At 36.1% G+C, this 23481-nt stretch overlaps 1 protein-coding gene across 6 annotated transcripts; it reads right to left on the bottom strand.

Annotated features, from left to right (window-relative positions):
- Nucleotides 1-18160: 18160 nt before the first annotated feature.
- Nucleotides 18161-23147, bottom strand: LOC113302959. 6 transcript variants are annotated; one of them, XM_026551934.1, is made up of 11 exons: nt 23106-23147; nt 22821-22990; nt 22623-22731; nt 22392-22510; nt 22114-22298; nt 21554-21761; nt 20748-21006; nt 19874-20487; nt 19351-19578; nt 19144-19263; nt 18161-18662 (listed from the first exon to the last, which is right to left on the bottom strand). In XM_026551934.1, the coding sequence occupies exons 8-11, from the start codon at nt 20066-20068 to the stop codon at nt 18447-18449; spliced, it is 759 nt and encodes a 252-aa protein (XP_026407719.1). In that variant the 5' UTR covers nt 20069-20487; nt 20748-21006; nt 21554-21761; nt 22114-22298; nt 22392-22510; nt 22623-22731; nt 22821-22990; nt 23106-23147; the 3' UTR covers nt 18161-18446. The 6 variants fall into 6 exon arrangements, with proteins under 6 accessions (XP_026407719.1, XP_026407720.1, XP_026407721.1 ...); XM_026551935.1 differs by having other exon boundaries at nt 22821-22993; nt 23106-23128; XM_026551936.1 differs by lacking the exon at nt 23106-23147 and having other exon boundaries at nt 19874-20083; nt 20273-20487; nt 22821-23070.
- Between the last annotated feature and the right edge of the window lie 334 nt (nt 23148-23481).

The following is a 23481-nucleotide window of genomic DNA, read 5'->3' as shown; positions in this document are numbered from 1 at the left end:
GCTTAGTATCCTCGGTATCCCTGCGTCTTCAACTTCTTGAGTCACGCAGTGAATCACCACTCATTTCGATCGTATTCCAAACACTAAAGGAATAAAACTGTTTGGTAACCACTCTAATCAATCTCTGTTTAAGATATATTTGAGTTGTCAACAAAGGCTCTTATGTTTAATCTAATCAACTCCTTTGTCTGGTTAAATCAATCGAAAACTTGATTACTGAAATAACCAATTTACGGATTCGCAATCAATCAATATAGAACTCAAAGAGTAACTATAAAGTGATGCCGGTCTTATCAACTAGATAATGACAAGTCTATCAAAGATAAACAAGATCTAGTTGGATCCCATCCAATCAAGATGTGTGCATAAATTCACAAGATACGAAAATTAATACAAAAACTTCTTCGTCTTGAAATATTCAATTGCCTTCTCAATAACCTGCACAATACAAACTTGAATCCTCTCGTGATCAATCACACACATAATGGAGTCTTTTAACAACAGATTATTACAAAATGTCTTTAACAATGGATATCACAAGATCTACAAATAGTTTTAAAGATCCCGTCAATACTTTGATTTAGTTTAAGTGACCCATATGTCAGAAGAGAAGGCTCTCAAGAATAATCAAACTAGGTGCAATAAATGCTTCAACAACCGTTATTCAATCAAATTAATAATCGAAAACTAAAATAACGATGCAATTATCTATTTTCCCACCAATGGTACTCGTATAACTTCTTGATCCCAGATAAGTTTTTAAATGAGAAATCGTAAGAGATTTCTCCTAATTAGGGTACTTTCCTCTCCGGCTAGACGGCTCCACAAGAAAAAACACAAATGAAGTTTTCCTGGCTCTCAGGATAGTTTGCAAGAAATGCAAACTCAAGTATTTATAGACCAAGGTTGTGACAACAAGAAAATCCCAAAACCGAAAACATTCTCAAGACATGCAATAAAGTACCTAATTTCGGTTTTCATATTTCCAATTAAATGTCAACCAAATATTTCTGAAATCTCTCATAAAAAATTTCTATTATTATTTTAGCACATTAACTAATAAACCCTTTCCCAAGGATATGCTTTTATTGCTGGTAATTAAAACAAATATATTTGAAATTCATAATTAAATGCTTTTCAATATTTCGGTTTGGCATCATCTTAAGCATCACATATATTTGAAAAATTAATGATAAGAGTTATGTACATCTAGAAGTTTCTCTTAGCAAACCTTAATTCATAATTCACACAACATGAAAAGATATGTGAACTTTGGAAACTCGGTTTTGCTCTTGGGACCGGTTATGACTCAGAATGTAAGTTGTTATCGATTATTTTAGAGCACTGCTCGGTCGAACTCGCAAGCGTTGCTATCTCAAGCTTGTTTGTCAAGTTTAGTTGCCAAAACTATAAGTCTTGATTTCTAGTCTACTTATAGCTAAGTCTCGGATTAGGATAGAAAGTGTAGTTGAGCATTAAACTTCACGGAGTTCATCGATTGAAGACGAAGAACTATACTAAGGGGAGATTGTGGAACTTCACAAAAGGTATGTGGAGACTTGAACTCATCTATCACTCAAAAGTCTATCTACTCTATTTCCTATTAGAGACAAAAGTCGTATAACTATATAGACTTCAATTATGCACATTTGATATTTCGAGCTGAGTTTAACTCGCTTGCATATTTCTCGAAATATGTATTGGTAAGTTTTCGATTTAACCAAGTTCATCTTATATTCTTGATGAAAGTCAAAATATGATCATGTGAAAATAGCCTTGTAATATCTTACATGATTTTTATGAGACAATCATTTGATGTAGACTCGGAATGTTTCGTATTGGTCATTCGGTCATTTGAAAATTTCTTTGAAGCTACTAGTTTGTGTGAGACAGATATTATCGTCTTCCAAGAATGTTACAATGGTTGAAATGAAAGTTTAGAACAATTGGATATAAGCATAGTATGAGTACTTGCATATATGTTGTCCAAGTACGGGAACCATGGTATGCATACCCGTATGCGTACTGGTTGGTTTAGTGAAAGTCCGAGAACCTTATACGCATACCGGTACGCGTACTGGCGTGAGGTTCAGGTACGATAATTTCTGTTGAGTTTGGTGGTATGCGTACGCGTTCGCATACTGGCGAACCCAAACTTAGTCCCGCCACTAAGGTATGCGTACCCGTTTTCATACTTGAGTGGATAATGTTCTAAAATCGATTTGTTCATGAACTAATACATTTATATAATAAGGAATGCAATGTTTTGAAAACCGTTGCTATAATATTCATGACTTGATTCGAGTGAATCAAAATCGATTTTGCTTCAATTTTGTCTTGTATACTTCTATGAGAATATAAAAAATTGTACAACTTTAGAATTAGTTTCATTTGAGTCATTTGAAGTCAATTTTCATTTGTGTATAACAAGCTAAGTTCGATCAAACGGTTGAAAGATATTAGCTTGAGCCTAATAAGGTTTTCATTTAACGGTGAATATTGAATGCTTTCTTACCAAGGTAATATTGATTGCAAACCATGATTTGAATACTATATAAAAGAGAAATATAGCAACTGGGAAACCTAATCCCCACACCTCCTGTGTGATACTAGTTGCGACTACAGTCGATTCTCCTTTAACCTTAGGTTTTTTCAAAACCTTGTAGGTTAACGACTTGAAGACTTCATTGGGATTGTGAAGCCAGACCCAACTATTTTATCTGTAGTTGCATGTTCTGATCTTGTTGTTTTCTATCATGATTGAGTACTATCTTCTCTAATATTTGCTCGAGATTTAATCTCTGATAGGCAAGATAAAAAGTAGTCACAAACATCTTCGTCTCGTCGTTTGTGATTCCACAATATCTTGTTTCGCTTCCATACCATTAAGATTATTGTGAGGTGATTGATATTTCAAGGTTGTTATTCGGGAATATAAGTCCGGTGTATCAATTGGTTCATGTTCACCTTGATTTATCAAAAGATGGAACAAAACTCATAGGTTTATTTGTGGGAGACATATTTATCTATTCAATAGACTTTTCTGTGTGAGACATATTGGTTTATCAAGTCTTCGACTTTGGGTTGTAGCAACTCTTAGTTTTGGGTGAGATCAGCTAAGGGAATCAAGTGCACAGAACCCGGCGTGATTCTAGAGGCGTAAGGAACGCGACTGTACCTTGATCAGTGTGAGATTGGTTAGGGCTCAACTACATTCCAGTCTGAAGTTAAATTGGAGTAGGCTAGTGCCTGTAGCGGCTTAATACAGTGTGGTGTTCAAATCTGGACGAGGTCCCGGGGTTTTCTGCATTTGATGTTTCCTCGTTAACAATACTTCTGGTGTCCGTGTTATTTCTTTTCTGCATTATATTTGTTTATATAATTGAAATATCACAGCTTGTGCGTAAGTTCTGTTAAAGCATTGCTCGGTCGAACTCGCATGCGTTTCTATCTCAAGCATGTTTGTCAATGTTAGTGATCAAAACTATGAGTCTTGATTTCTAGCCTATTTAGATGTCTCGGACTAGGACATAGATTGTGTATTTGAGCTTTAGACTTCACGGCGTTCATCTCTTGAAGATGAAGAACTACTAAGGGGATCTTGTGGAACTTCATCAACAAAAGGTATGTGGAGACTGAAACTTATCTATCACTTGGAAAGTCTATTTCTACTCTATCTCCTATATTGAGACATAAGTCGTGTTACGATATAGTTTTCTATTATACACATTTGAGATTTCGAGCTGAGTTTATCTCGCTTATATATTTCTAGGAATATGTGTTGGCAAGCTTTCGCTTCAGCAAAATTCATCTTACATTCGTGACGAAAATCTGAATAAGATCATATGAAAATTGCCGAGTTACATCTTACATGGTTTGTGTGATACAATCATTTGGTGTTGCCTTGGAATGTTTCATTATGATAATTTCAATAACTTGAAAATCGCTTTCACGAAAAATAATTTGTTAATAACAACTATATAACGTCCTCTAAGAAAGTTTCAGTGATTGAAATAAAAAGTTTAGAAACATGTAATCATGTTTGGATATAAACATAGTTTGTTAATTATATTATTGTACAAGTCCAAAACCGGGAGCCTGAAGTATGCGTACCCGTACACGTACTGGTGGTTACGGATGACTGGAAAGTATGCGTACCCGTACGCATACCGGCAGAGAGTTCACTTCCATGAAAGTATGTTGGAGTTTGGAATGTGTTGAAGTATGCGCACCCGTACGCGTACTGGTGAAACCAAACTCAAGTCCGGCTACTCAAGTATGTGTACGCATTTGCGTACTTGAGTGGGTTACTTTCTAAAATCGTTTGTGTACATGAACATAAACATTTATATAATAAGTAATGCAATCTTAAACCGTGCCTATAATGTTCATGAATTGATTCGAGTGAATCAAACCGATTTTGTTTCGATTGTGTTCTTGTATACTTCTATGAGAATATAACAACAAAACGACTCTTTAACTAGTTTCATTTGAGTCATTTGAACTAGTTGTGAATAAGATGAATATGGTTGATACGAGAGTTATCATATGGATAACTTCGGTTAATTATTGTTGAGCCAACATGGGTGTACACGTTTGGGTACGGTTACATAAACCTAAATGAGGACACATTTCATTTGTGTGTAACAAGATAAGTTCGATCTAACGGTTGAAAGATATTAGCTTGGTTGAATCAGGTTTTTCATCTAACAGTGAATATTGAATGATTTGTTACCAAGGTAACTTTGATTGCAAACCCTGATTTGAAAAACTATATAAAGGAGAACTCTAGCAACTGGGAAACCTAATCCCCACACTTCTGTGTGTTACTATTTGCATAAGCTAGAGTCGATTCTCCTTTAACCTTAGATTTTCCTAAACCTTGTTGGTTAACGACTTAAAAGACTTCATTGGGATTGTGAAGCCAGGCCCAACTATTTGTCTTGTAGTTGCGTGTCCTGATCTTGCCCGATTCTATCGTTTGAGTAATATATTCTCTAAGATTTGCTCGAGATTAATTTCTCCGATAGGCGAGATAAAACGTGATCACAAACATCTTTGTCTCATCGTTTGTGATTCCACAATATCTAGTTTCCCCATCATACGATTGAGATTATTGTGATGTGATTGATAATACTGAGCTGTTCTTCGGGAATATAAGTCTGGTTTATCAATTGGTTCTTGTTCACCTTGATTTATCAAAAGACGGAACAAAAACTCTTGGGTATTTCTGTGGGAGACAGATTTATTCAATCATATAGACTTTTCTGTGTGAGACAAATTTGTTTATCAAGTCTTCAACTTTGGGTCGTAGCAACTCTTGGTTGTGGGTGAGATCAACTAAAGGAATCAAGTGCGTAGTATCCTGCTGGGATCAGAGACGTAAGGAGCGCAACTGTACCTTGAATCAGTGTGAGATTGATTAGGGTTCAACTACAGTCTAGTCCGAAGTTCATTGATAGTAGGCTAGTGTTTGTAGCGGCTTAATACGTTGTGGTGTTCAAACTGGACTAGGTCCCGGGGTTTTTCTGTATTTGTGGTTTCCTCATTAACAAAATTCTGGTGTCTGTGTTATTATTATATTTGGTTATATAATTGAAATATCACAGGTTGTGTGTTGTATTGATCAATTAGGAAATCCAACCTTTCGTTGTTGATTAAGATTGATTGATCCTTGAACATTGGTCTTTGGTACCATTCAAGTTTAATTCTCTTATATTCAATCGGGCTCGCAGATTTCTATTTGTTGATTGCAGATTGAATTAAGAGTTAGAGATATTAAACTCTTTGATATACTTTTATCTAGATTGAGCGTGACTGTCTAGTTGTCCTCTCAGATTGGCAAACGAATTGTTGGGTGTGGTTGTTAGACCCCCGCCTTTTCAATTGGTATCAGAGCAGGAAAACACGTTAAACACCTTATAAGTCCGTGTTTGTAGCGATCTGTGGATGGACGATATTGTCTCTGATAAACGTATCGCCATAAATAAAAAATTTGTTTCTATAAAGTCTATTAAAGAGAAAAATTCGTCAATCTCAAATATAGATGAACCTAGTGTTCCAATGAAACAGAAAAGTGTTGACAAGTGTTTCCTTGACTACCTTACTGATGAGTCTGACTCAGAAGTTGAAAGGAATGCAGCCAAAGAGAGTTCAATGATTCTAAAACTACTTAGGATCCAAGCTGATAATGTCAATCGGTTGAAACACAAAGTCAATGTTCTTGTTGGTATGATAAATGAACGTGACTCTCTTCTAAAAATCATGCGTGGGGAAAACACCTCTGTCTGTCCTTTACAGAATTTTCATGAAGGAAAACTCACAGAGGATGCTTTGGAAACTGAACTTCTTTTGAGTAAACTCTCTATTCAAGAATGTTCCAAAGAGTCCACTATACCAACTGCTTCTGATTTAACCAGAAAAATTTCTGATTCAGAAGCAAAATCAAAATCCCTTCCTGTTGAAAAAGATGTGCTTGTATCTTCCTCTAATTAAGGAATTTCTACATCACATGGAAGGAAGAAGTCTCCCAACAATGGTATTAAGACTGTTCCCTCTAATCACTCACGTGATCAGAAAGTATGTCTATTGTGTGATTCAAAAGGACATATTGAACAAAAGAGAAATTCTAGGTTGAATGACGACTCTATTGTTCATCTTCAACACACCTTAGGTTTGATTCTCAAAGGTGTAACTGACATTCGTATGTCTAAACCAATTGGTTTTAGTACTCACCCTGTGTATTGTACCAGGAAAGTCAGTTCGATATGTTCCTCAAATGTTCAAAAGCGAAACAGTCTTCCTATTCCATTGCGTCGAAGAAGAACTCATGAATCTTCTTTTAAAAAAGGAGATAATGTTGTTCTTGACGTGAAAAAGGTTTCAGAAGAAGGAAGCAAAAAGGGAGTTCGGGAAGACAACCTAAAAATAAAAATTGAAGGTTATCAAGAGATCATCAACAGGCTGTCAATTTCCTCTAGTCAAATTTTTTCAGGTAATAAAGAAGACTATGTGTGATAAATCGATAATAGTAGATTTTATGATAACTTTTCGCATCATAATGGTTTTCCTTTAAAGATCAAAAAGAGGTTCAACCGTAAACAACATTCATTTAATGAGCTCAAGGCTCATACTTGTGTTAATTAATCACAAGGTTGAAACCTCACTCTCAAGAAAAATCCTGGAAGAGTGAGATGTATTCAGGTATACTTGATGGCAAAATGTTTTTCTGATTTTCCATGCTATTTTCTTATCGCTCTTAGCTGGATGATCTTTCACAAACATTTTTGCATAAGTATTTGTATTTGGTTTTGCGATTCTTTTGAAATTTCTTATGTCAAAATTGCTAAGCTCTAAATTTTTCTCTTGTGAGAATAAAATATATTTGAGCCGAGTTCTGTGAGATTTAATCTCCTAGAAAATATTGGCTAAACTCTTTGTTTGCAATTTTGTCACCCCTGGTATTTTCTTTGATAGGGGCAAGGTTGTGTTCGTGCATGTACCTACTTTGCATGGCACGAACCAAACTAGGAAACCCTAAATTCTGCGAAACCTTATAAATACCAAAAACTTTCGTGAGAGTTCGCATACTTTTTGTTTTTATGTCCTTCTCAAGAATGGGGTCTCCTTCAAACTCTTGGAATCTACCAGATGATTCAATTGATGATTCTGTGTATTTGGAGTTTGTGTTAAAGAAGAAAAGAACTCCTGTTAAAAGTGACGAACTCCAATCCGGTGCATCATGCGACTATGCTTTCTCTCACCAAGATCGAGAGAATGCTGAGATGGTTTCTGCTGAAGTGGTTCATGGTTTTCTTACTGATCTCGGGAAAACTCAACTGAAGATTGAGGACTCTGTGAAGGATATTAATCTACTTCGTACTGAGTTGAAAAAGTTTCTGACCTTTTTCTCATGAAGTCACAGGTCAAGGAACTTCTCAATGAGGATATCTTCTCTGATGTTGTCTGTCATAAGCTTGATGATGCCGTGGTCCATGAAAATTCCAGTCATGAACTCTGATTATCGCGTGTGATTAGTCTCTGGGTTTTAGAGTTGTTTTTAGTTTTTCTTCTTTTTGTCTAGGAAACTTCTTATGAGAATTTTTATTCTTGTTTTTTTAGAAGGATTACTAGGGTTTGGAATAGCCATTATTGTGATTACACATAGCTAGTTCAAACTTTTTTTCATCTTCAATGTTTTTAGATTTATTTATTTAAATTCTAAGTTATTTGGAAGATGATGTTTGTAATTTTAATCTTTATGGTTTTATATATTGAAAATTGTTATGGGATACATTGTTTACGTCCGTGAACCGTAACTGTCCCATACTTGTTGAAAAGTTATCTCTATTACATGTCGGTATGAAAGTATTGATAAAAGATAGAATGGACTTTTGACAAACAAAAGTTACGCCTTTTATATCATTATGCAAATATTGATGGAAGAAAGGCTGAACTTTTGTTTACAAGAATTATGTCTATTATATGTCATTGTGCAAATAGTGATGGAAAATAGAGTGAATTCTTGTTTATTCCGCAGTATTGATCTTCCTGGATTCACATTTTGTGTTTTTACTGTGTTGCTCCGTAAGTTCTCTTATGTCGAGCATGTGCAATTGAATTAATCATCTTGTGTGGTTAATTCTATTGATTTTTTGGATACAAATTCATGTTTTCATGTGATTTGGTTATGTCCAAATAAATCCTTCTTTTCTTGTAAAAGCAAGGTCGCCTTTGTTGTTATTTCGGGAATGATATTTTATGGGAGAGAGTTCGTTTATGAACTTGTGCTTAATCGCCATATCTTTGTTGGGAGTGCGACTGTGCTCCTTGATGAATGCATTTAGCTTCGGCTTTATGATTGCATCTAAATTTGTTGGTATGTTGTTCTTTATTGGTCATGAAGAATCTTTATGGAAATTTCATGAGGATCCCACTAGTTTTCGTACCTTTGCCAATTTTATTGACAAAAGAGGGGAGAATTAATGTGTAATTTCATACTACAAATACATATGGTTTACAGATCATTATGTAAGGGGGAGTGGTTTTCATATTGAGATGATATATTGACTAAGGGGGAGTAATACATATCACCGCAGTATTATTGTTTAAGTTGTGATGCAATTGAACTTTGGTACTGTGTAATAATACTATGACACTGTATAACAATGATCAGGAGCACTTGTTTTCTCATTGTTATCGCTACGGATCCTCAACAACGATGATACTAAACTTACAACCTTTGGAAACACTGGAGTACATGGAAGTGACGGAGATTTCGAGTAATGTTGAAGATGCCAAGGAGATCAAGCATTTGGATGAGAAGCTACAAATTTTTTATTCATTTTTTAATCCATATGTATTGATAGTTTTGTCACTAAAATTGACAAAGGAGGAGATTGTTAGAGCATTGCTCGGTCGAACTCGCATGCATTGCTATCTCAATCATGTTTGTCAATGTTAGTGATCAAAACTACGAGTCTTGATTTATATCCTATTTAGATGTCTCGGACTAGGACATAGGTTGTGTAGTTGAGCTTTAGAATTCACGACGTTCATCTCTTAAAGACGAAGAACTACTAAAGGGAGCTTGTGGAACTTCATCGACAAAAGGTATGTGGAGACTGAAACTTATCTCTCACTTGGAAAGTCTATTTCTACTCTATCTCCTATATTGAGATATAAGTCGTGTTACGATATAGTTTTCTATTATACACATTTGAGATTTCGAGCGGAGTTTATCTCGCTTATATATTTCTCGGAATATGTGTTGGCAAGCTTTCGCTTCGGCCAAATTCATCTTACATTCGTGACGAAAGTCCGAATAAGATCATACGAAAATTTCCGAGTTACATCTTACATGGTTTGGGTGACAATCATTTGGTGTTGCCTTGGAATGTTTCATTATGATAATTTCAATAAATTGAAAATTGCTTTGACGAAAAATAGTTTATGAACAACAACTATATAACGTCCTCTAAGAAAGTTTCAATCATTGAAATAAAGAGTTTAGAATCATGTAACCATGTTTGGATATAAACATAGTCTGTTAATCACATTATTGTACAAGTCCAAAACCGGGAGCCTGAAGTATGCGTACCCGTACACGTACTGGTGGTTACGGATGTCTGGGCAAGTATGCGTACCTGTACGCATATCGGCGGAGAGTTCACTTCCATGAAAGACTGATGGAGTTTGGAATGTGTAAGTATGCGCACCCGTAAACGTACTGGTGAAACCAAACTCAAGTCCAGCTACTCAAGTATGTGTACCCATTTGCGTACTTGAGTGGGTTACTTTCTAAAATCGGTTGTGTATATGAACATAAACATTTATATAATAAGGAATGCAATCTTTGAAAACCATGTCTATAATGTTCATGAATTGATCCGAGTGAATCAAACCGATTTTGTTTCGATTGTGTTCTTGTATACTTCTATGAGAATATAACAACTGAACGACTCTTTAACTAGTTTCATTTGAGTCATTTGAACTAGTTATGGATAAGATGAATATGGTGGATATGAGAGTTATCATATGGATAACTTCGGTTAATTATTGTTGAGCCAACATGGGTGTACATGTTTGGGTACGGTTACATAAACCTAAATGAGGGTACATTTCATTTGTGTGTAACAAGCTAAGTTCGATCTAACGGTTGAAAGATATTATCTTGGTTGAATCAGGTTTTTCATCTAACGGTGAATATTGAATGCTTTGTTACCAAGGTAACTTGGATTATAAACCCTGATTTGAAAAACTATATAAAGGAGAACTCTAGAAACTGGGAAACCTAATCCCCACACTTCTGTGTGTTAGTAGTTGCATAAGATAGAGTCGATTCTCCTTTAACCTTAGATTTTCCTAAACCTTGTTGGTTAACGACTTGAAAGACTTCATTGGGATTGTGAAGCCAGACCCAACTATTTCTCTTGTAGTTGTGTGTTCTGATCTTGCCTGATTCTATCGTTTGAGTACTATCTTCTCTAAGATTTGCTCGATATTAATTTCTCCGATTGGCAAGATAAAACGTGATCACAAACATCTTTGTCTCATCGTTTGTGATTCCACAATATCTAGTTTCGCCATCATACGATTTAGATTATTGTGAGGTGATTGATATACTTAGCTGTTCTTCGGGAATATAAGTCTTATTAATTGGTTCATGTTCACCTTGATTTATCAAACGATGGAACAAAAACTCTTGGGTATTTTTGTGGGAGACAAATTTATTCAATCCTATAGACTTTTTTGTGTAAGACATATTTGTTTATCAAGTCTTCGAATTTGGGTCGTAGCAACTCTTGGTTGTGGGTGAGATAACCTAAGGGAATCAAGTGCGTAGTATCCTGCTGGGATCAGAGACGTAAGGAGCGCACCTGTACCTTGAATCAGTGTGAGATTGATTAGAGTTCAACTACAGTCCATTCCGAAGTTCATTGGTAGTAAGCTAGTGTCTGTAGTGGCTTAATACAGTGTGGTGTTCAAACTGGACTAGGTTCCGGGGTTTTCTGCATTTGTGGTTTCCTCATTAACAAAATTCCGGTGTTTGTATTTCTTTTTCGCATTATATTTTGTTATATAATTAAAATATCATAGGTTGTGCGTTGTATCGATCAATTAGGAAATCCAACCTTTGGTTGTTGATTGAGATTGATTGATCCTTGAACATTGGTCTTTTGTACCATTCAAGTTTACTTCTCTTGTATTCAATCGGGCTCGCATATTTCTATTTTCTGACTGCAGATTTTTAAGAGTTAGAGGTATTAACCTCTTTGATATACTTTTATCTAGATTAAGTCTGACTGTCTAGTTGATTCTCTATAAAGTATACTGGAGTAATTCCTCTCAGATTACCAAACGAATTATTGGGTGTGGTTGTTAGACCCCCGCATTTTCAAGTTCAACCAATTGTGAATCCAAACTTTGGTTGTTGATTAAATTGATTGACACTTGGATATTGGTTTTTGATCCCGTCCAAGTTATTTCTTATATTCAATCGGGCTCGCAAATTCCTATTTATTTGATTGCAGGTTGAATTGAGAAATTGAGATATAACTCATTGATATACTTTTCTTAAGATTGAGTCTGACTATCTAGTTGATTCTCTTGAAAGTATATTGGAGTTAGTCCATACAGATTGTTAAGCGAAATATTGGGTGTGGTTGTTAAACCCCGCTTTTTCAGGTTATACTATGCTCCCCAAGATAGGTTGTGATCGGTTATACCATGCTTCCCAATGTATCTTGTGATCGGTTACACCTTACTTCCCCATGTAGCTTGTGATTGATTATACCTTGCTTGCCAATGTAGCTTGTGACCAATTCCACCTTACTTCCTAAAGTAGCTTGTGATCTGTTACACCTTTCTTCTCAAATAAGATTGACCTGCTATACCTTGCTACACACTATAGGCTATGACGGTTATACCTTGATTCTCAACATAAGTCAAGATAGGTTCTACCTTGTCATCTTGTATTGGTCATTGTGTTATGCAATAAAGAACCGGACCAACACACTTATGATTTCCCTTTCGATTATGAAACAAGTTCATACATATACTTCCTTAAACCAATGTAATAATACATAGTTTCCTAGGATGAAATCACACATATATCCTACACATAATAAAGTAACTAAATACATAGATTATGTTTATGTCGTATTTATGAAGTTCAAAAGAGAAGCATTTTACTTCGTAATATAATTCCTTGATACTTTGATCATAATGCTATGACCAAATCTAATCACTCGAGTATTATATATACAGCTTCGCATGTTATGTTTCCAATATAATACGACTTGAAAGATACATTAGGAATGGAAACAAGTCAAGTCATTATTACTAACATCAAGTGGAAGGACGATGTCTTCGTAGCAGTCGTTACTTCTTCACTTTCTTCAGGTCTTCAAAGTAATACTTGTAAGTCTCAACATTCCTAGACTCTCTAGTCTAACCTAAACGAAGTTGACTCTAGTAATTAATCAAGCGACTCTATATGAGTTTTGTTACTAAAATATGACAACCTAACTTGACATACCAACGCTTGGTGCGTTCAACCGAGTTATGCTCTAACAGACCATTCCTGAGTGTTTTGGTATTTTCTGATGGTCCATCGAGCATTATTTCGTATTTTCAGAAGAGTTTGATCTTGAATGAAATTCTTGATTCTGCTCTAAGAATGAAGTAGATTTTTTTCTTTTATAGATCTAATATTTGGAAGTATTAAAATAATATTATTTTATTATTTTTATGGTGTAAAAACATAATAGTTGCGGCACCACTTGCTTTGTAAATCATATGGTCTAAGGAGCAAACATTTGATAAGGTATGGAAAATCAAAGAGTGTGATTCAAAGTGGGAGTCCCAAATAAAGGAATGAAAAAATAATAGGAAAATAAAAATGGGGTGGGGGACCGGCTACGGGAACGGCGGCATGGCCGACCAGCGAGCCCGGTCACATACAGTTTTTTTTATTTCATTATTTTATTTTCTCTCTCTTCTTTCCTCTTTCGATGAGTATTTCATATCCTCTTTCATCCATATTTTTGGGTGCTATTTGGAGCATTATTACTATGTATACCTATGCCTTTTACTCGGTGGTGGCACTTATGACCGAAAAGCGAATATTTATTACCAATCGATGGAATTCAGCCGAGAAAAGCCATGAATTGAAGTGAATGAACATCAGGGAGAGATTCAAAATTTTCTAGGAAGTCATCTGATGAATATGCATCACTAGATTTAATTACTTAGCCGCTCTATACTAGCAGACAATATGTCCATGAGCATTGAATTGTTTCATGAATCGAGATATCAGATGGCACCATCATATTCATTCTGGATATTATTCTACATTATTATGAATACCCGGGAAGAGATGCAGCACCAGAGATGTCTTTTTGAATGAATTTCGAACATATAAAGAGATACTAAGGCGCTCAACATAAATTTTAAAATACATGGAATGTTGAAAGCGCTGCCTCAAAGGCTCTAATATTGCCGTCACATATTATTATTTTGATAAGGTTACGGGACTGCAGTTCACTTCTCTTGCGGAACTTGAAGACATTAATTTTTTTCTATGTTTCCGATGTTGGTCATAGATATACATTTTCAGTGTGATTTTATGAATTTAGCCTTCGTTAATAATCCACCATTAACAAGGACCAATTCAAATGGTAAGAATTTCCACCTTCTTAACTCAAGCGGGTCCGTCTCGCCCTCAAGTTCAACCATCACTGGTGCATTCATATTGTTTAAACAAAAACAAAGATCATTATTGTCTCTGGATGCCCATTAACAGTTGCAGAAGTTGAGAAAACCATCTAAATATAGACAACCAAACAATAGTTAATCACCAAATATATAACTCCAACAGAAACATAAACCAATTGGAAACTTCGAAAAGCTTCATTTTTACATCCATATTTAGCCATAACCTATTTTGTCTTTCATAGTTTTACCCAAGAGAAATTATCAAAATATCGTCCCCGATTCACAACAGCCTCAAGTCCAACAAATATTTTTCTACAATACCCCTACGCAAAAGAGAATATTATTGAATATCATTACCTGTAGATATTTTTTTTTGTTGATGGAAAGCCAACTTGTATTAATTAAATAAAAGAGCACAAGAGATTTATGAACTCATTTTTATCAAAAACAGTGGAAATAACACTAGATTTTAAAACTCTTTGTTGAATATGGGATGATATGTGCTGAAGATGCTTTATTCGAGCTTCTTTAGCGGTGTAATCCACTGCATAGTTATATTTCATGTTTATATACTTTACCAGAGCATGTGGAAGATTTTCAATAATTGAGATTGTTTCCTAAATGGTATTATCCGCGCTCCAAGGAGAATCATTGCATGTCTTGTTGATCGTCTCCGCCGTACTTTTGCAGTCCGTTGCTATCGATACACTAGATAATATATTTTTACTTATCCATGAGGATGCTTTTAACAAGGATTTTGATTATGCATGAAAGACTGGGGAAGCCCACTCCGATCCTGCTGCAATATGCATGAAAGGTTCGTTCCAATGAGTAAAGTAGAAAGGCATATCCCATCGTTGAATCTTCTTTTTTAAAAGCCGCATCAATAAACATTATCCAATCCGAAGTTAAGTCGGACCATTTTTCTTTGGGGATATTTATTCCTTTGTTCTTCATCTTTTGTTGGATCTTTACCTGAGAATTTCTTGATTTGCTCTATGAGGTGCTTCGGATTTGGATTGATTTTTTCAAAGACCACCGAACATCTGTACTTCCAAATAAACCAAGATATAGTTGCGATTTTATCAGACAATTGTAAGAAATCTTGATCTGTGATACACTCATTTATCCAATGAACTATGGAGTCCGAACAAATTCTCGTATTTACTACTTCTAGAGAAAGACCAAACCAAATAGCTCTCGTGAAGGGGCAAAAGAGAAATAAATGTTGTTCTGATTCTTGGCCCTGGGAATCGCACATTGTGAACTCCGTGTTTATGTTTGTATTATATGCTCCGAGTCTTGAATTCGTTGGGAGGGCTTTTTGAGCTAATTTCCAGACGAATATTTTGATTCTCGGAATTACCTGGATCTTCCATATTTTTTTCCATGGAAAGGCATTTAAGCTATTGTCTTCTTGGTTTTGATTTATGATAAAGTTTTATACATATTTTTCCGAGAAGATTCTTGAGGGGTGATGTTGCCATCTGATTTTGTCTTGTTCTTGTTTTTTTTTTGAGAAATGGCTAGAATCTTAGTTTTTATATTTGGGTCAAAGTAGGTATTGAGCTTGTCTTGATCCCAATTATCCTCAGGAGTTATCTAATCATTTACCCTTTGCGGGACAGGATCTTGAATATTAATGGGTTTTTGAATAATACCTGTATTAGGCACCCATTTGTATTTCCAAATTTTTGTAGAAGCTTCATTTCTTACTTGCCAGACCAAATTACCTTTAACGAGATCCAGCCCTTTTTATATGCTAGTCCAAATCCATGATAATTTAGAAGACCTAGAAAATTCCAGAGGATGAGAGTGTGGGAAATATTTTGCTCCGAGGAGTTGAGCCCAAAGTTGGTCTTGATCTGAAATGAGATGGCTGGCAAGTTTAGTAAGGAGAGTTATGTTAAATTGGTGTGGGTTCTTGATACATAGACCTCCTTGGGAAATAGGCTTGCATATGTTGACCCAAGCCTTTATATAGCCTCTTCTTCTCTTAGGCTTCTTTTTATTCTACCAAAAGTCTCTTTGGATTCTGTCTATTTGATCTAGCATTTCTTTTGGAAGAGAAAGCACTTGAATCTGGTAAGTTTGGAAAGCCTTGAAGGATGGACTTTATTAGAACTGTTCTTCTAGCTTGAGAGAGTAGCTTAAATTTCCAACCTTGAAGGGTGGCATAGTATTTTTATAACAGAGGTTTAAAATTTTCTTTTCTATTTTTATCAAAGAAAAGAGGGGTTCCTGGATATCTATCTTTTTTTTGTCATTAGGGGAACTTTTAGAATTCTCGCAATGATTTTCCCATGTTTCGGATGAATTCAAGGACTGAAATAGATACCGGATTTTTGGAGGTTGACCATCTGACCCGTAATCTCACAAAATCTTGATAGAATGTCTAACAGATTTTTTGCCTCGCCTAGATCATCTTTTGTGAATAAAAAGCAGTCATCTGCGAAGAAAAGGTGGGAAATATTCGGGGCATCTTTATTTACTTTGAGGCCCGAAATTTTATTTTCAGAAACTGCTTTTTCTAGGAGTCTAAAAAGAATCTCCATGCAAATTAAGAACAAGTATGGTGAAAGCGTGTCACCCTGTCTTAGGCCTCTAGAATTGGAAAAACTCGGACACGGAAAGTCGTTTAGAAGGACAGAAAATGAAGTGGTTGATAAGCACTGCATTATGAGCTTTACCCACGAATCACCAAAACCAAACGCTGATAGAGCTGATTTGATGAAATTCCATTCCACTATGTCAAAGGCTTTCGAGAGGTCTAATTTTAAAAGCAAAATTTTCTTTTGTGGCTTTTGAGTTCTTCATAGAGTGAATAAGCTCATGGGCAATGATAATGTTATCCGTGATTTGTCTCCCCGGAAGAAATACAGATTGGTTAGGGGGATATTATCTTGTTAACTGTTTGCTAAAATCTTGGATATGATCTTGTATATTATATTACTCAAACTGATGGGTCTAAAACCTATTGGGGTTTGTGGGGTGGCTATTTTAGGAATTAGGGTTATGAAAGAATGATTTAATTCCGGATTTAGAATTCCGGTTTTGAAAAAATCTTGAACAGTATAGATTATATCCGGGCACATTATATCCCGGTTGGCTTTAAGTAAACCTGGTTGAAACCCATCTGGTCCTGGAACTCCCTACTGGTTCATCTTGAGAATTGTATTCCAAATTCTTCTTTTAAAGGAATAACCACTAACGAAGAATTTTCGACCTCGGAGATGCAAGGTTCAATAATACTTGATAAGTCTTCCACCAAGTTGTTGTTATGCGACACTTGTAAATCCGTTAAGTGATAATTAACCTCTTCCCTCTAACATCTGATTCTCGACCACAACAACCTACGTATCTAGAAAACACAACATTTAACAAATAACTAATGGATGTTGGTACATCCGTAGTAGATACAACATTCTCCCCACCCTTGGGAAATTAATGTGGCATGAGAGATCCTACCATCTCTTCATGTCAATTGCAAATCAAATAATGGAATTTGAACAACTGCATATCTCACTGAATAATAAAAACGATTAATTGGAGTATACTAGAAATAATTGGGGATATTTTATTATTGATGTTGGCATGGTTTTTCAAAACCGGCGCCATACCGACATGAATAATAAAGTATCTTCCAATTTCTTCCGATGTACCCTAATTAATCCTTCAATAATAATGTTTCTCTATGCGCACGTTTTAATTGCCCAAGGATGAAACATGGTTAGTGAGAAAATAATGATTGCTTAATTTCAATATCGTTTGAATTTTTTTTTAAAAGATGGCAATGCATTATCAAGACAGTAGCATTTTACCATGTCATGGGATACTTTTAACATTATATTAATTTCTCTATGTTTAAATATTTTTCATAATTATACCCTTATGGATAATAACTAGTAAAACTTAGAAATGATTTATCTCTCAAAATACACCACGGATGTTCGTAAATTTTATACCATCCAAAAACATTTTAAAACACCTATATAACGAATATAAACATGACTATCAAATTATACATATTTCTTATAATAACAATAATTAATTAAAAGGGTACTTTTAGAAATATCCCCTTGATTAGTGAGATAGTTCACTTATTTGTGGGACAAAATTTAAAACCAATTAGCTCAATTAATTTGGGATGGAGGGAGTATTATATTACTAGCTAGCTTGTCATAAACAACTGCATTCACAAAGGTCTCCTCTCTTACCAGCTCAGTGTCTTACCAGTACTGTCTTACCACCGTAAATAACTCGAATGCCCTGTCCTTGGACAGCAACTCTTCATCATCGTTGATCACCATTGCTTCCTCTCCTGGTCGATCCAAGTTGTGTTTTTCCTTGACCTCTTCTGATATCTGGACTTTCTTGACTTCCTCTCCAAATATCTCCCGGACCTCACAAACACTAAATTTTCTCCTCTTGATTGGCTTCAACTCCTGTACAATAGACATAATATCAACCAAATCAGATGCAATTTTACGGAGCTAACAAAACGTAGTATCCAATAAATAATGAAACCCTGTGTGAGATCAGTAGACTCACAAAGCAATAGCAGTACTAGAGAACAATAACTAAATTACTTTGATAGAATGTCTCTCTCTTCAATGCTACGCCTTCTTATACAAGCTTCAATAATTCCAAAATTTACGAGGACTAGAAAAATGATATCATCTAAACTAGGAACAGGAAATCCAAATTAAGAAACAGACTAGAAGCTAAGAAAAGGAAATCCCAATAAGAAACATGATAGGATATAGAGAGTTAGAGACTAGTAGAGCTAGGACTAATTTAGCTGGCTGTCCTACATCATAACACCAACCAACACCAATCAGCAGCAGAAAAGGCATTAAACCAGAACAATGAGTTCTCGCAAAGGGATCACACAGGAAAGAGCTAAATCAGCCCAAGAGTTCATACCACTGATGAATAAGCTGACTCTAGTGGGTTCGGTAAAGTAACAAGTGAAGGTCTCCCCTCATGGATAACTACAGTTACCACACCACGTCGCAGATCAAGCTTCTGCCATCTCGGAGCAACCTGGGTTTTGAGCCAAATATAAGTGAATAAGTAAATGTGGACCTGTAAATGGTACGCACTGAAACCGAGTTAAGATTAGGAGAAAACCTCTTTGTATGAAACAGCAAGCTCGTCCTTGACGGCGGCGGCGGCATCGACAGTGGAGATGGTGGCTTCGACGCTGCCGTCGATGCCTATCTCTAAGGGTTTGAAGAGCAAATTTAACTGTTTGAAGAGTACAGGAAGCACGAGTGTGGCCGAAACAGGAAAGAGGAAAGTGTCGCCCATGTGAACATTGTCCTTACATGTGCATTCAACTAACCCATCTCTTGCAACCTGCACATAACACACAACAGAAATCAGGAACCCCCGTGATCTCGATACAACAAAGAAATTCAACACAAGAAATGTGTATATATAGTTTGAATTCACTTGCAAAAACTGATCTTGCCAGGTAACACACTGGACAGTGCAAAATACAGTAGTGCAAAACATAGAAGGATAAAAAAAAAAACAAATGAAAATGGGTCACAACCTGTTGTTCTTTAATCTGGATATCAAATAGAGAACTCAAATAACAAAACCCAAGGGCAAATACAGAAGAGAGGATTTTGTTTCTAGGCACACAAACCTTGTCAATCTTCCCCCGAACTCCGCTCTTAGTCTGAATTGGTGCACCTATAAACTTAAACCCATCAATTTTAAGTTTTGGTGCAAACTTGATACGAGCAGTCTTCCTACCAGTGTCAACAAGAGTTCCTATCTTTTCTACTTTCAGCAATATCTGTGCGTCAAGATTAAAATCAAGAACGACACCCTTGGCCATAATTTGAAATGCTTCCTGATTCAAACGCAAATCACTCAGCAAACAAAGTTCAAGATATGAAAAAATCAACAATTGGTTAAGCAGTAGCAGCTTCAGATTGCATCCTTGAATTACGAAAATATATAGGATAGAACAATGAAAATTATTCAAGTTCTACTGAAATATATCGAACTTATTTTTTAAACAATTATGATTATTCATTACAGCAACATTCTGGTCTTGGGAGGTGCTAGAGGACCCCAAAACACCGCAAGACACTCCTTGTGTTCTGGAGTGTAACTGAGAAGTTGATGCTGTCCATTTTCATTTTCCATGGCATAAATAGCAGTTGTCTGATAACGCCTCCAACCAGCCAAAACAGTGATTGGAGCACCAGTCATCAACAAATCCATATGCCAACTATGCCGCTTAAGTTTCACCTGAAAAACAGCACAAAAGCATGATCATACAGGCAGCAAAAGTAGACAGCAAACAGATATAAATGCCTTGCTGCGAACTTATACTTAAATTTTGAATGACGGCTCTTTCCATTTTCTTTTGTAAGAATCCAACCGCATGATAAACGAGTAACATGGTTCCAAACATGTAACTAAAATTATAACACACTTTGCAGTAGTAAATAAAACTTAGAAAATGCACAATTACCTGCATATATCAAACTTAGAAAATGCATAATTACCTGCATATACCCAGAATTTTCCTCTTCTGGAAGGATACCTCCCACGAGAATAGGATGATGGGGATCAAATTTTTCAACTATCTCGGGAGGAACGTCAGGAACATCCAACCTTCAATAAGTCCCCGTGCTTTGTTCAACAAGAAGATCGAAGTTCCCAAAAGAATCAACAGCGCAAAAATCATATGACTCTGTAACGCCAGCTAAAGAGAAATCCCAGCACCAGCAATATGCACCTGGCGCAATACACCTTAATTCGTTTCTATAAACAAAATACAAGTAACCATGTGGTAAAAGAAGTGAACAATAGGTGTACATGTTCAAAACAGAAAGATGAGCATGTATTAAGAAAATAAAATACTGTGCAAGGGTTATTTTCTTTACAAGAGCCTATCAGACTCATGTAGCACCCCTTTAACTTTTACAAGATACGGAAAACTTCTACCAGAACTGAGCTTGAGGTTCACATGCATGAAAAGAAAGTTATACTTTGTAGCTGAAATCTTCACTAAATATTTTTACCCACAACATGTTGTGGCAGTTATGCAGATGACAGTTACAGAACCAACATAAACAAAGAAGTGAATTAAAAACATAAACCAAGAAAGATCAAGGCAGATAATCCAATCTGAATCTAATCATATTATGATATGGAAGGATATTTGACAAGGGGCCAACAAGAACTATATGCTCACAGAGGACTCTTACAGCTTCAGAAAAGGATAAAATAAAGAGCACGATTGACGGAAAAGTACAACAATGAAATATACTATGATTGAGGGCCACAATAACAGAGTAAAGAGAAATACCTTAGTTCCTTTCTTGATTCTACCACCTCTGAGATAACCGTACAGACCTAAGATTCTATTGGATTGTTTATCACCATGCACTGTTTCTGGAGTAACATCTTCAAAAGAATCAACCAGCATATAAGGATGTTTGGCCCGCCATGACAAAGGAAGGAATTGAGCATCTGAAAGCGTTTCTCCCAGATCATCAATTTTAGGCAGTTTTTACCTGTTAATCATAGACTAGATAAGAAACCGTGATAGACGCTCCTTTAATTCGGTTGAAAAAGAAAACTTATTATATTACTAATGTGAATGGTGTGATTTTTTTAATCCCTAGATCAACTCCTGCTACATACTATTTATGTAACAGAATAACTTCCTTAAGCAAGAAACCTTTGAACTAAGAAACCACTAGATTAGAAAGCACTGTTAGAACCTAAACAGAAGCTAAGGCATATCATGTAACTATGAAACCTGTAACAAAGTCACTGCAACTCCCTTGAAAAAGAAATAAAAATTTAAGCAAAGATAATCCTCCACCACTAGATGCTGCCTATATTCGTCTAATAAAAACTTACAAGCCATCTTCGAGACCAGGTAAGGAGAATAGTTTTGCGGCTTCACATATTTCAGTCCAGAAATGATCCTCGAGCTGTTTGGCTTCCGATATTTCATCTAAACTGACCTTATCAAGATGTGTAAGAACCCCAATAACCTTTGGAAAGCCGTGAACTTGTAAAAGGTTCCGGAACTCAAATGTTTCCTGAAATCAACAAAAGCATTTTCCTGAGATCTAAGACATGCCGTTCTCTAAACCATTTTACTAGTAAAAAGATCATTCTTGTAGCTTACTCACCATTTCAAACCCATAACTCACATCAACCATTAATATCACTACATCAGCTTACTTTGCAGCATCAATCATGCCATTAATATCATTCGGACACCCCACAAACTGTAGCCGAATTTCTTTACCTAAATGAACATTTTAGCAAAAGTGCAAAACCAAAGTTACACTGGTTATGCTACGTCAGCATACTACAAAAGAAATTTCAGGTGAAGGATATAAAAAAAATGCAAAAAGAACCTGATGCGGTTGTGAAGGGGAGGATTGGGTAGTGGCCTCCTTGAACAACTGGATGACCCTTAGGAAATCTATTATGTACTAGAGATTCAATCAACAGGGACTTTCCAACCTACAAATAATATCAAGTTGAGACAAACTGTTATAAACCACTACTGAGATTGCTATAACAATTCAAAAGTAAATAGGGGATCTTCTTACATTGTGAGGTCCCTGCACGACAACAATGTAAGGTGCGGGATCATCAATTGGACGATGAAAACCGAGGTTGGGAGTGTTCTTGGTTAGAGGTAGCTCATCGTCGTACTTCCTCTGTCCTCTATAAATTCTGAAAGCCGGCTTATCAACAATCCCCATTTTGACTTAAAATCCTACTAATGAACACAAAAGCAATTTCAGTAATCAAAGGATATCACGAATTCCACTTATGTCACTTACATAAACCCTAAAAAACAAGTAAACCCAAATTTATAAGTCAAGAATCACCTTCGGTGGAGAAAACGTTGTGATGCCGGTCGCAAATCTGTACCTAGGGCTGCACAACGGGTAGGGTGGGTAGGATATGACCTATACCCGCCACCCTACCCGTTTACTGGCGGTTAAGAAAATTTTTACCCGCCACCCTACTCGCCAAATAATGGATAGGGTAGGATACTGTTAAAAAACTGGGGGTAGGATAGGATTGGCGGGTATGAGTAGGGTATGTGCACCCCTAGGTAGGGTGGGTAGGATATGGCCTACACCCGCCACCCTACCCGTTTATTGGCGGTTAAGAAAATCTTTACCCGCCACCCTACCCGCCAAATAGTGGATAGGGTAGGATACGGTTAAAAAACTGGCGGGTAGGGTAGGGTAGGGTTGG

The sequence above is a fragment of the Papaver somniferum genome, chromosome 8, assembly GCF_003573695.1.
Source record: "Papaver somniferum cultivar HN1 chromosome 8, ASM357369v1, whole genome shotgun sequence".
Taxonomy (NCBI): Eukaryota; Viridiplantae; Streptophyta; class Magnoliopsida; order Ranunculales; family Papaveraceae; genus Papaver; species Papaver somniferum.
This window is presented reverse-complemented; position numbering and strand designations above follow the sequence as displayed.